A 12082-nucleotide genomic window follows, 5' to 3' on the forward strand; every position below is an offset into this window, starting at 1 on the left:
GAGAGGGAGAGAGCCGGAGAAAGAGAGATGGAGAAAGATGTGAGTATCACAGGGTGAAGACGTGATGGAATACAGCATCCCAACCATGGCTGCCCTCCCTGAGCACTGATCGATAATTGTAGACAGAAATCATCTTCAGATCACTGGCCAACCAACCAATCATGACCAAAAACATAACTGCCATAAATGTCATGTTTGTCCTGCATTTCAAAGGCATCCAGGCCAAGTACAGTTGTTGAGAACAGAGGAGGTTATGTGAAGACCAGTTCAACAGCATGCAAACATCTGTAAAATGTAACTGAAGTCATGTCTGATACAACACAATAATAAACATTTTTTAGATTAAATGTTCTTTTAGAATGAAAAATTGAATGAATGTTAAGGCTTTGTTTGTACAAAAACACACATTTGAAGAGTTATAAAAGCAAACGATTAGGCAAATTCATTAGCCATAAATTTAAATTATCATAAGTGACCCCCTGATGCTAACGTTGTGGTTTCATGTAAACACATTTCTCTTTTAAATTACTCAACGCTGGAAACTTCCAATTAACTGAACACCTGCCACAGTAACTGACAGCCAAGACAGGAAACCTCAGCTAACCACTGGCCAATAATTCATGCGAAGAACACTGCGAAGTTCTTCGACGGACGGCTGTCGCTCGCATTGCAAACTTGTGCAACTCAAACGCAAAAAAGAGGGCAAAGATTTTCGAAACCAAGTTTTTTTCTCACGCTTTCTAATTTTTTTTTTCCTTTTTGTTCCTACCTTTTCCACCGAGCGCGCAGGAGTGGCCCCAGATAAGCCAAAACAGCAGAAATGGGACCCCGAGTGTGTGCATGTTTGTCGAGCCGTGAAGGAGATGTCTCTGCGTCCTGTCCTCTTCCAAATATCCTCGCTCACCTCCCGAGCGCGTGGATGTTCTCAGCTGGCCGGCCGCGCGACAGATAGTCGGCAGGTCGAGAGACAGTCAGTGTTAATGTAAGCAAAGAGGGAGAGAGAGGCTGGCGTTTAAATAGCGTCAACGCACCAACACTTCCGGGAGTTTCTTTTCAAAATAAAATAAAGCAACCGACTGTAAAGGTTGAAGCATTTCAAATACTACAACACCATTGTAATTACATGGAGTAGAAAATCTTTTTTAGACAACATTTCCTTTATTGCACGGATCTAAAAATAGATTTGCGAAAATTTTGAAAAATTGCACGCTTTTATGTTGAAAAAAAACCCAGTTTGGCTTTTATTTGACAAACTTGACAAAACAAAATGTTTCTCAGAGAGAAGGAGCAGGAGATGTGAAGGGAGGGATGCAGGGAGGATCTGTCTGAGAAGAGTGTCAATGTGTTAGTATTTTAGTGTCAAGACGGGGTGAGGATTGATAATGAAACACCTGGAGCAATCTGCCAGTGACTAATGCAATGTAAATGTAACATCATGTTTCCAGGCTCACTGGAGTTTCAGTTGCCACACCTTGCTGCTGACCATTTAAGTGTTTAGATTAGTGAGCAACCACGAGCATCTTTGAGTGAGGTCATTAGCAGTTACCCTCCCTTAATCATCTCAGTTATCTTAGATATGCTGCATCTGGGAAATGTATGTTAATTAAGAAGTAAAGTGCATTTTCTTAGAGCTATAATCGAATGAAGCAGCTGCCACAGTGAGATGTTTTTCCAGCTGTATCCTCCTAACAAGAGCCTCTGAAGAGCACAGCTATACTCCCCCTCACAGATTTGAGTCTTTCACTTTCCACCCCGTGGCAGAATCACTGGTTTTCTGCGAGGACCACATGTTCTTCAATTACCCCCCCCCCACACACACACACACACACACATATATTCCTGCTTCCTCTTCTGCTGGGTGTGGGTGTGTGTTCTGGGGATTAGAGGGAGCAAGAGAGAGAAGGCAGACCTCAGGAGAGTTAAGAGGATAACAAAGACAGAAAACACACGCATACAAGTCCAAGAAGGGCCACATTTACATGCACATGCAATTACTTACACACACATGCTCCTGACTGGCTGTTTCCATGGCTAATGGGAGCTAAGTCACAGCGGAGCAGTGACAAGGGGAAAGATGGTGCGCAGGCTGTCTTTCTAATTGCAGTGAAGCCATCAGGTCAGCAATTATTTAGTATAGGGAAAGGGAGAAAATCACTGTGGCATCACTAAAAGACTGCTTCTTGTGTTATTGACAAATACTCATTTTAATCTTAATGTTTCACACAAAGTAGGTTGGATTAATTTCCTTTTTTCCCGTTTATGAGCAGTCATGGCATAATCTAGCAGTGATAAACTGTTCAATAGTTTATCAACAGTTTATCACTGCTAGATTATTCATGTAACTGAAAGAAAACAGTTTCATTCATTAGGGGACTGGATTCTCACTGCGATATCTTAATTTTTACCTCAAACAGCAATAAATATAAGATCAGTGATAACTTCCATCCATTTGTGTGAACACGAACACATCTGAAAGCCTCCATTGTTGGTTTTAACTGACACACACTGCTCCCTATATGGAACTGGTGCAGTTGTCCCCACAGGAAAGGGCTTGCTCTATTTTTATAGTGATATATAACAATGGCTCGCTAAATGCCATGTCACTTCTTTGAAAGCTTACATTCTTTTAAAGTTATTCTCGTACCTCCGCTACAAAGCAGAGTTATTGGAAAAGGGATTTGTGGCCATTTTTGTAATCAGTTGCAGGTTGCTCTACAGACAGTCAGTTAGTGTTGTACAGTGCTCTCCCCTTTCATCTGACAAGCAGTTTACAACAATAGAATGAAAGGTTACCTGGAGCTCATAGGTGTTTGATGCTGCACTGCTGTAAAGGTCAGCTTCTAATTGTAAGGTGTTCTGGGAAGATGCCGTCATTGCCCACAGATGCAGCAGCACTGAGCGCAAAAAAAGTAACACTGCTCTTTAATGTGCATCTAATAAATGAAAAGGCACCGTTATTACGTTTAATTACAAAGACTTGTTAACATCTTGCACGTACTTCAGTACCACGGAGAGCTCCGTCGCTGTAACCTTCATCCACCAGGGGTCGCACTTCAGCTAGGTTTTATCTGCGGAACCTTCAAACAAGCGCCTCTCCAAACACGGGAAAGGGGGAGTGGTATCAGTGTGACACACTCGCCAAATGTCAACAATGTGAAAAGAAGGTAATGAAACGAACTATCGCTACTGCCTTTAATCACTGTGTGGATTGTATCACGCCTGCTTGACTGTGCTGTTATTCTGTTTTAACTGATTAATCGCGTTACGCCTGGTTTATTAGTCCGCTAAGCTAGCGACTGTTAGCTGCCTGCTCAATGTCAAGGTGGACTGTCACAGCTTCCTCAAATGTTGATGGCGTTTTAACTTACTTCATTAACTTCATTATGTTACAATCTATGACACATACGTTATTCTGCCTTAAAAACATCATTAGAAACTTAGATTTTAAAAAGGGCGTATTTTGCCTTGCCAGTAGATGTGATTTGTAGAGTATTCACAGAAAAACACACTTTAGGGTTGGAGTGAGCGTGTGAGATCCTGCTTGCATAGCTTTATTTAAAGTTGATATTGTAGAAATGCGTGCAAGTGTACTAACTGTGAAAATGAATTTGCCAGATGACCTAGAAGAGTCTGATTACTCTGTCAGAGTGAGGCAGGGTGTAGTAAGTGTCCACATCCAAACTAAAAGCTTTCTGCAAAGAGGAAGTTGTTTCAAAAGCTTCTTTTTCTTTCAACATGGTTGTTGTTCATACGCAAAATTACAATTACTAGTTAAATACATCAATTTATATGGTGCACGTTTAACTAAACGTATCTAAACAAGCTAAACAATCCCTGACATGTCTTAATATAAGCGCAGTAAGGAGAGAACATTTAGAAGAATTGAACATGATTTAGTGAAATAGAGAAATAATTTTGTTTCGCCATTAATTTGCAATTAGAATCAGGTGACCCAGCATGGCAGAAAATAATCCTAGCAGGACACGATTTAGGATAGGACACACCGGATGTGTAGATGCTGGTTGTGGTGAAGATGAGGATGAAGGCTTGGCTGAGTGTCTGAGTGACTTGGGTGAGGTGAGGATGAGTATGAGGTAGGTCGCGTGGAAGTGATGTAAAGAATAGAAGAGCAGCCGAGCACCTAGGAAAGCAGGCAGATGAGTGATTACGGAGCTCATTGCACAGGCTGTACTGTAGTTATAAAATATAAAGTTTATATTATTTTACAGAAAAAAATGTTTGTTTTTTAAACCATCGACACACTATTTTAAAAACAGGCATTTGTATAGTAGATAGTGGAAAAATAAAACACAGGATGTGCCTCAACCTCCTGTGTTTGCATTTTATATCCCCTACTGCCTCGTTTGGCGTCCTCATTGGTGCCCTCCTGGGTACACACAGACCACAGAAGAGGAGAGTGAGAAGAGCAGATGAAGCTAAGACTTTTCTTGGAAGTGAGGGACTGGCTGATAAGTGACGTTGAGCATTTCTGGTTACCTGTGTTTAGCGAGTTTCCATGGAGAGGAATTTTTCTTCTATGTCCCTGCTTGGATACGCAGCGCCTGAGACCGTACTACCTCAGGAGGATTCATCCAGACTGCTGCTGTTTGGCCTTTTCTGGTTTGCACTGAACTGGAGATTGTTATTCATGGATTTATTTGGATTACTGTAATTCATTGTTCACTTGTACTCAAGTCACACTGTTGCTGAACAGCTGTACTGTACCCCATTAAATTCAGAGTATATTTTAAGATTCTGGTTCTGACTTTTAGAGCTCTTCCTGGACAAGCACCAGCTCACATCAGTAAACATTTACACCCATTCATCCCCAGTGGGTCCCTGAGGTCATGTGATTAGGGCCTAGTTATTGTGCATCATACAAGGCTGAAAACTAAATGAGATGGAGATTTTGCTACAGTGGCCCCCTAGACAATGGAAATCGTTCCCTCTGACCTGATCTATGGACTCAGTGATCGCCTTCAAGAAACTACTAAAAACTCATCTTTTTAGACTTGCTTTTTTATTTTTATGTATTTTTTTGATCTTTGATCTTTGTCGCAAAAGATGATACAGATAATACATTCTACTGACTTGCTTACTAAAAGTAAAAAATCCACACTCTGCTTCACATCTTCAAGCCGTCCTGTGAACAGCTGCTGGAGGCTTTGGCCACCGGGCCTTATGTTTGAAATCTCTGGGCTCAGGAAATCTGTGATTCTAAATTAGGTGTAGATGTGAATGTGAGCGTATCCCTGAAACAAACTGGCAGCCTGTCAAGGCTCCAACCCAACCCTGAATTGGGTAAGCAAAAAAAACAAAAAACGGATTTTAGTGTTATCACTGACGGTGCGTTTTTGTGTAGGCACAGATAATAGAGTGGTGCATACCTTTGTGGTATCAGGCAAGCCCAAAATCCAGAAGGATTGCTATTTGCTTCTATGCTGCCAACAACTGTGGCCAGAGGCATTTTGTTGTCTTTGTACATTCATCCTACTCATGTAAGCGCTTCAAACACTCAATCAAGGATAGAGTCATTACTCTTTTCATTGTCAAAGGTTGAGTTCAGTATGACCTCATAAAACCATTTTTTGACCTTTACTTAAGAATTAATTTCCTAATTATGAGCAATTTCACACAGATGCCTATTAGAATGAAATCCCAAACTAATAACATTTTAGATCTAAATGTTGAGATAAACTACTCACTGAACTTTGGTCAAGAAAGTTAATTTAAAGTGAAATAAATGTTGGCTGGATTCCTGGCAGAGTGAGTGGTGAGTTGGCTGAGCAGTGGCTGGTGTTAATTTCCCTTTGGGCTCTTTACACACACAAACACGGACAGTAAAACAAAACTGCACTGTAGCCGTTTACTTCGTCCGGTGCTCAGCCTCAGAAAAACACCGCATCCTTTATTCTTTTCGGTGTTTCTGGAAGTGGATTTGGTGTCCCAATGACAAATTGTTAGAAGATCGGAACCGGAGTTTATTTTTTTCTTCTCTGGGGTTAGACTGTGCTCATCTGTGTGTGTGGTGTTAATCTCTTTTTATATTACATGCAGAGGTTTCCAGAAGAGGACTGTTTCTCATTGCTGTCTTCCTTGAATCTCGTCGTCTTCTGTCCCATCACGTGACTCTGGCTTATTACTCTGTTTCACTTTCCTCTAAGGTTCTTTGACTGCGGTGTGAGAGGTTAAACCAAGATGGCCGCCCGCCGTGTCCCACTAGTCTTGTTAGCCTGCGGCTCGTTTAATCCAATCACCAACCAGCACATGAGGCTGTTCGAGTTGGCCAGAGACCACATGCACAGCACAGGTCAGATACAGACAACGCTACGTCCCCGTATCATTTGTGTATCGCTGTATCGTTTGACTTTAAAGAAAACCAGCCTCTGTAAGATCTCCTCCATAAAGCCCACTGATTAATAGACTTTGTAGTTACAACTAATCAAGCAATGAGTAATAGTTATCCAGCCTCTCTGAAGGACTTTCAAAGTTTTTCTTTGGACACTGACTGCTTTTTCACTCACTCAGTCCAGTCCCTGTACCTGCCCAATTTCAGAGGAATGTTTTTTGATTGTTAAACCTCTTCACCCAAGAGCCACCCACTCACGTGCCTTTAGGTACGTTGTTAATAGCCTGTTGCAAAACAGATCATTTGTTTTCATTTTCTTAACTGATTCTACAAAAAATGCCAAATGTAACTGTTAGACAGACCTAAAATACTATGTTTGCAACAAGGTGGTTCCCAAAAGAGCAAGTAGCTGTAAAGTTGGCATATGGTGTGTATGGTGTCCTTAAGAAATATGAGGAAATATGAGGAAACTGGACAAGTGGAGCCCAGACCCACACATGTTAGGCCTAAAAACTACAGCAGATGAACAGTATCTGAAAATCGTGTCCTTAAGGAATAAGTATAGCAGGACCTGAGAGATGCACCTGACCCTTCAGTTGATCCATCTACTGTTCATGATAAAGCCCCATCAGAAATGGTCTCAGCAGAAGGGTGACTGTCAAAAAGTAAAAATTGATGGAATTATAAACATCTGGATAGCGTCTAATTGGCGACCGCTTCGTTTCTTTTTCCCAAAAATCACCGGCAAATCAGTAAAAGCATACCTGCATAGAGAAACACGTTGGAACACTATCAGTCATGGATTGGCCTCCCCAGAGCCCGGACCTCAACGTTACTGAAGCAGTGTGGGATCATCTTGACAGAAAACAGAGCAAAAGTCAGTCAGAATCCAAAGAATAGCTTATAGTTCTTCGGGAAACCAGGAGAACTATTCCTGAAGACTCCTTAAAGAAATTACAAAGAAACCTGCCTAAGAGAGTTCAGGCTGTGTTGAAGAATAAAAGTGTTCATACGAAACATTGACTCTGAAGCTCATCAGACTTGTACCAACTGTTTGTGCCTCATATGCTGCATTTCCATGTATATTCTATGTATTTCAATAAATCCCTGAAACAATTTCCTAGCAAAATATAAAGGAATGAGGGGTGGCTCAAGACTTTTGCACGGTACTATATATATGTGATGTATTACAACCCAACTATGCCACTTTTCAGAGCTCTTTAAACTAGCTCATTGTTTATCACTTGTGGCCTTTAAATCTACTGTTTGATTGAGTGTCGCCCTGTCATTTGTCTTGTTCCTTGCCGCCGTGGCAACCAATCCCTGATAAAACTCCCTACGACCTTTCTAGCGCTAAAGAGCAGACATGCAAACTTTAAGACTAGCTGGAGAAGAGAGAGCTGAATACCTATGTCAAGTTGCCATAAACACAACTCCAAACGAATGCTAATGTGCTCTGTGTCTGCCGCAAGCGAAATTAGGCTCTTTTTTTTTTTCAGCAGGCAGTGGAGGTCTTTTGCCCCCTAGTGGCCGGAAAAAAAATCAATTGCTGCATCTTTTAAGACCCCAGTACGAAGAATCCCATACAAACATACAAACAATGCTAATATATGGCCGTCTCCGTGATTTAGAGGCTCTTGTGTGGAAAACGCTTAGTCACCCTAAGCTTTATGTTCTGATCTGCTCTGCCACACAATCCCAGCTTCAGAGACACAGCGTCCTTATATAAATTCAGGACATTTACAACGTAAAGATGCTCTGAACACAGTGCAACATTTCAACATGCAGGAACATTAATGCTCTTACAGTTTTCCCTTCGACCCCCTTACCTATAAGGCATCAGCTGACTAGCTTGAGGTTGACATTCAGAAATCACAGCAGACGTTTTTCCTCCTGTGTCTGATTGTTTCCAACTTTGTCAGCTAAATAAACACACCTTTTTCTAAAATTGATGACATAGTATGATTTGAGACACCTTGTCACGATCACCCACCTTTCTCACTCCGTTATAAAGAGATTAATTGTCTTATTTGTCCTCAAATGTGAGATCTGATGAACCATTAATTGTATCAACGCCACTATCTCTGTTATACATGACAGCTGCATTTCTTTTTCGCTGTCGTGACCCAGTTAAACTCTGTTAATCTTCTCTCCCCTCAGGCCAGTACCAAGTGGTGGGTGGCATTGTGTCCCCAGTGAGTGACAGCTATGGAAAGCAAGGCCTAGTACTGGCTAAGCATCGTGTTGCTATGGCAGAGCTGGCGCTTCAGAGCTCCAACTGGGTCACAGTTGATGAATGGGAGAGCCAGCAGCCAGACTGGACGGAGACAGTGGTCACTATGAGGTATAAACCATCTTTACTGCCGGAGATTAGTTTTAAAATAAAATTTTAAAAAAATCTTGCGATATTGTGCAAGAAAGTGAATGGTTGAAACAATTTTCTTTCTCTTTCCTGTCACCCTTTATGAACACACCTCACAGACAATTACATGCACAGTCAGTAAGTCCCTGGCAATTCGATGGTTAATCAGAAACATTGAACTGGTTGAAACATTGTGTTGTGTATTTCCAGTCAAATAATATATCTCCTGTCATAATAACTGCATAATAACTTCTTAATGTGCAAGAAGATCAGATCATCCTAGTCTTACCAGCAGAGTTCGCAGGGATCCACTGTCCTTTGCTGACCCTCTGTGAGCCCTTTATCATGCAAGCTTGTGCTGTTTATGTAAGAGTGCCACCAGGTTTCCTACCTAATTTATGGTTTTAGTCTCTTGGGGGCTGCTAGACTAGACTGGATCCATATCAGGTCTGTTTTTTTTCATGGGGTGAAATTAGGACCACGGGCTGTTAAATTCATTGGCCAACTGGGAACGGTTTAGTGGCAAAAGGCTGCCTGAGCGATGAATATGTTTGAAGAGAGGTGCTGCACTGAGCGAAAGGATAGGAAAGAGGCCCCACTGAGTATTTGCTCGCTCACTAACACATAAGTTAACTGGACAGAATTTTCATATTTATTTGACCCAAGAGAACCATCCATCCATCCATCCATCTGTTCTTTTCTGCTTATCCAATTTAGGATGGGGGAGGGGGGGTGGCGTTAGCCAACCGTAGGTGTGAGCAACTTCTTGACCAGGATTGAGGCTGGTCATCCAAACCAGTTTAATCTTATCTGATGGTGACAGTCCAGATCTTTTCCCAGACTTTGGCAAAGTGCTGTTCCACCTAAATAACTTGTACTTGGGTACAGTTGTTTGAACTGATGCTCTTGAATCTACATTTATGTAGAAATGACTCCTAGAGACCTTCTCAACTTGTGTAAATCTACAACTCTCTTTCATCAATCTTCACTGAATTCATTGGAATTTCCAATTGTTCTGAGTATTGGTTAATCAAATTAGTAAATTAATTAGTTAATCAATAAATCCCATTATGTTTGTAACTAGAAACCAGTTTTAGTCAATCGTGATGACCAACGAGAAGTTAATAGCCCTTGTCAAGTTAATAGACACTGCAAAGCCTTTATTAAATGTACTGTATGTATATATTTGAGCCTGTGTGTATAATTTTGACTTTTTGTAGACTAGAGAAAATTCAGAGTTGTGGACCCAGTTCTTGTGTTTTTTAAGTGATTAAAGAAGTATGGTGTACAATCGTTCCACCCTGGTAAAAGAACAGTTCAGAGGAATTATTAAAAGCTCCAAATTACCATGAAATCCATGCCCACAATGAGTGGATAGTAACTTCTGACCACACCTGACACTTATACGCACACGCCCAGTTGTGTCTCATTCTTGCTGTAAGCCATGTTTGCTGATCAAGCCATGAAGTGGACTGTTGTTATGAGTCTGTGAGCAGGCCACGTCACACATTATTCAACGCACACACACACGCACACACTTTTACATACAGAACAACTTTAAGAAGCTTTGAAAACAGTGAAGATTTTCATCTCTTTTAAAGGCTTTTCTATAAGTCGTGGCTATTTTTCCTTTTTCTAATCGCTTCAGTAAAGCTTTATTGACATGTTTAGACTGAACAGTGGATTACCTCAGCACATGCATGAACAGTAAGTTACTGCACAAAGCAGGAATGATGCACTGCACATGAATAAAACAACAGAAAAACTGAGGACAAAGAGGAAATGGTTGGATTCACAAACACAAATGAAAGAAAACTGCATGTATTACCACATAACTGTTTAAAAAACAAAGTATCAGTATCTTTTCTTTTCTTTTTTTCCTTTGGTTGTCAGGTATCATTACGGGCGTATTCTAAAGGAGTATGAGCGGAGCGTGGGAATGCACAACAACTCGGGTAAGAGTCTCTTTTTGTTCAGCTTAGAAACTCTTGACTACAGAGTGTTATCAGGATTTTTAGAGGTATTTATATGATGTTTTTATTATCACAAAACATGCATATTTTAAAGACAGCCGCAGAAAATGAAATCTTGTCCCTTTATGGCTCCTCACTCTACAGTGAAAATAGCATGAGAAAAAGCTGTTTTTATGGGCCAGCATGGCTGCCCAAGTCAAGTATGTGGTACGACTCTTGTTTGTGCTGTTGTTGGTCAGTCAACCAGCTGCAGAGAAGAGCAGGTGCACAGTCGAGGTCTTGGAGGACTGCACAGGAGCGCATCTCAGATCTCTTCCCCCCCTCTTTCCGACTGAAATCTTGTGTGTGGACTAACACATTTGTGGGACCATAAAACCAACATAACGTGTTCCCCGTAGGTTGAGCATGCAACCTCTTCAACCTCTGGTAGACTACTTTCAGTTCCAATACATTTGCATGGGTCACCTGGTGGGAGGCAGCCTGTTCTCCAGACAGTGAGGTCCCATTTGGACTAAGTGTTGTCACTCTCAGACAGACTGTGAAGCATTTGCATATATTACCACGTAATTTAGTCTACATCAATGAGTACGACTTGTCTGCAACACTCTTCGCAATAGGGGACTCGACTTGATGGTTGTATTGTGGTTATTTTCCTATGTCATTTTGCAGTTAGATTGCCATCGGGCAGCAACTGGGGTGGGGTTCAGATCGATTAAGTCCTTGCATGTGAGAAAGCTACTATTGCTCCTTCATTCAAGACTTTTCTAAATGAATTTGTGTTTAATTGGATTTTTTGTGTATGCGGATTGGTGATTTTTGGCGATTTATCACAGTTAACTGCCAAATTGTCAAAATAGATTGCATCTAATTGTGAACTTGGGCCCATCCAGTTACAAACAGATAGCAGTCTTATTGCTGTTTTATTGCCGTCTTGACGGACCAAAGTTGCTTTGAAAGATGGCAGTAGACTGAGTAGTTGCAGACCTGGTCCTCGTCTTCGGGGCAACCAAGATCACAAGTTCATTGCACCTAACTGCAATAAATCTGGCCATGCTGCATTCTCCCACTACTGTTTTCACTAGTGTTGCTGTAGTATTAATGATTCGTAGACTCTTCCACCGTCAGCTCAAAGTGAAACTTGTAGTATTTTTGAAGAGTGAAACATTCATGTCAGCCCTCTGCATCAGCTGGGCTTTGTGATCTTCTGTTAAACATGAAGATGTTGAATTTTTTATTGTCAGTCTGTTAGTATGCTGACTTTGCTACTAGAAATGGAGATCGATCGATCTATCTATCTATCTATATATCTATTAGGGGTGCAACGATACACAAAATTCACGGTTCGGTTCGGTTCGATACTTTGGTGTCACGGTTCGATATTTTTTCGATACAAAAAAA

At 41.2% G+C, this 12082-nt stretch overlaps 2 protein-coding genes across 2 annotated transcripts in view; one reads left to right on the top strand and one right to left on the bottom strand.

Annotated features, from left to right (window-relative positions):
- Positions 1-977, bottom strand: part of LOC102198559 (calsyntenin-2-like) — a 147972-nt gene extending 146995 nt beyond the window's left edge. Inside the window, exon 1 of the mRNA XM_005721087.1 lies at positions 770-977. Coding sequence (XP_005721144.1) covers positions 770-842 — 73 coding nt within the window. The 5' untranslated portion in view covers positions 843-977. The remainder of the gene's footprint in view (positions 1-769) is intronic.
- A 2085-nt stretch (positions 978-3062) lies between these two features.
- The window catches only part of nmnat3 (nicotinamide nucleotide adenylyltransferase 3), a 17585-nt gene continuing 8565 nt past the window's right edge, over positions 3063-12082 (top strand). The window contains exons 1-4 of the mRNA XM_005721088.1: positions 3063-3164; positions 6165-6310; positions 8510-8693; positions 10605-10666. Of these exons, the coding sequence (XP_005721145.1) occupies positions 6199-6310; positions 8510-8693; positions 10605-10666 (358 nt within the window). The 5' untranslated portion in view covers positions 3063-3164; positions 6165-6198. The remainder of the gene's footprint in view (positions 3165-6164; positions 6311-8509; positions 8694-10604; positions 10667-12082) is intronic.

This window comes from Pundamilia nyererei, unplaced genomic scaffold (assembly GCF_000239375.1).
Source record: "Pundamilia nyererei isolate P.nyererei 1_Seehausen unplaced genomic scaffold, PunNye1.0 scaffold00004, whole genome shotgun sequence".
Lineage (NCBI taxonomy): Eukaryota > Metazoa > Chordata > Actinopteri > Cichliformes > Cichlidae > Pundamilia > Pundamilia nyererei.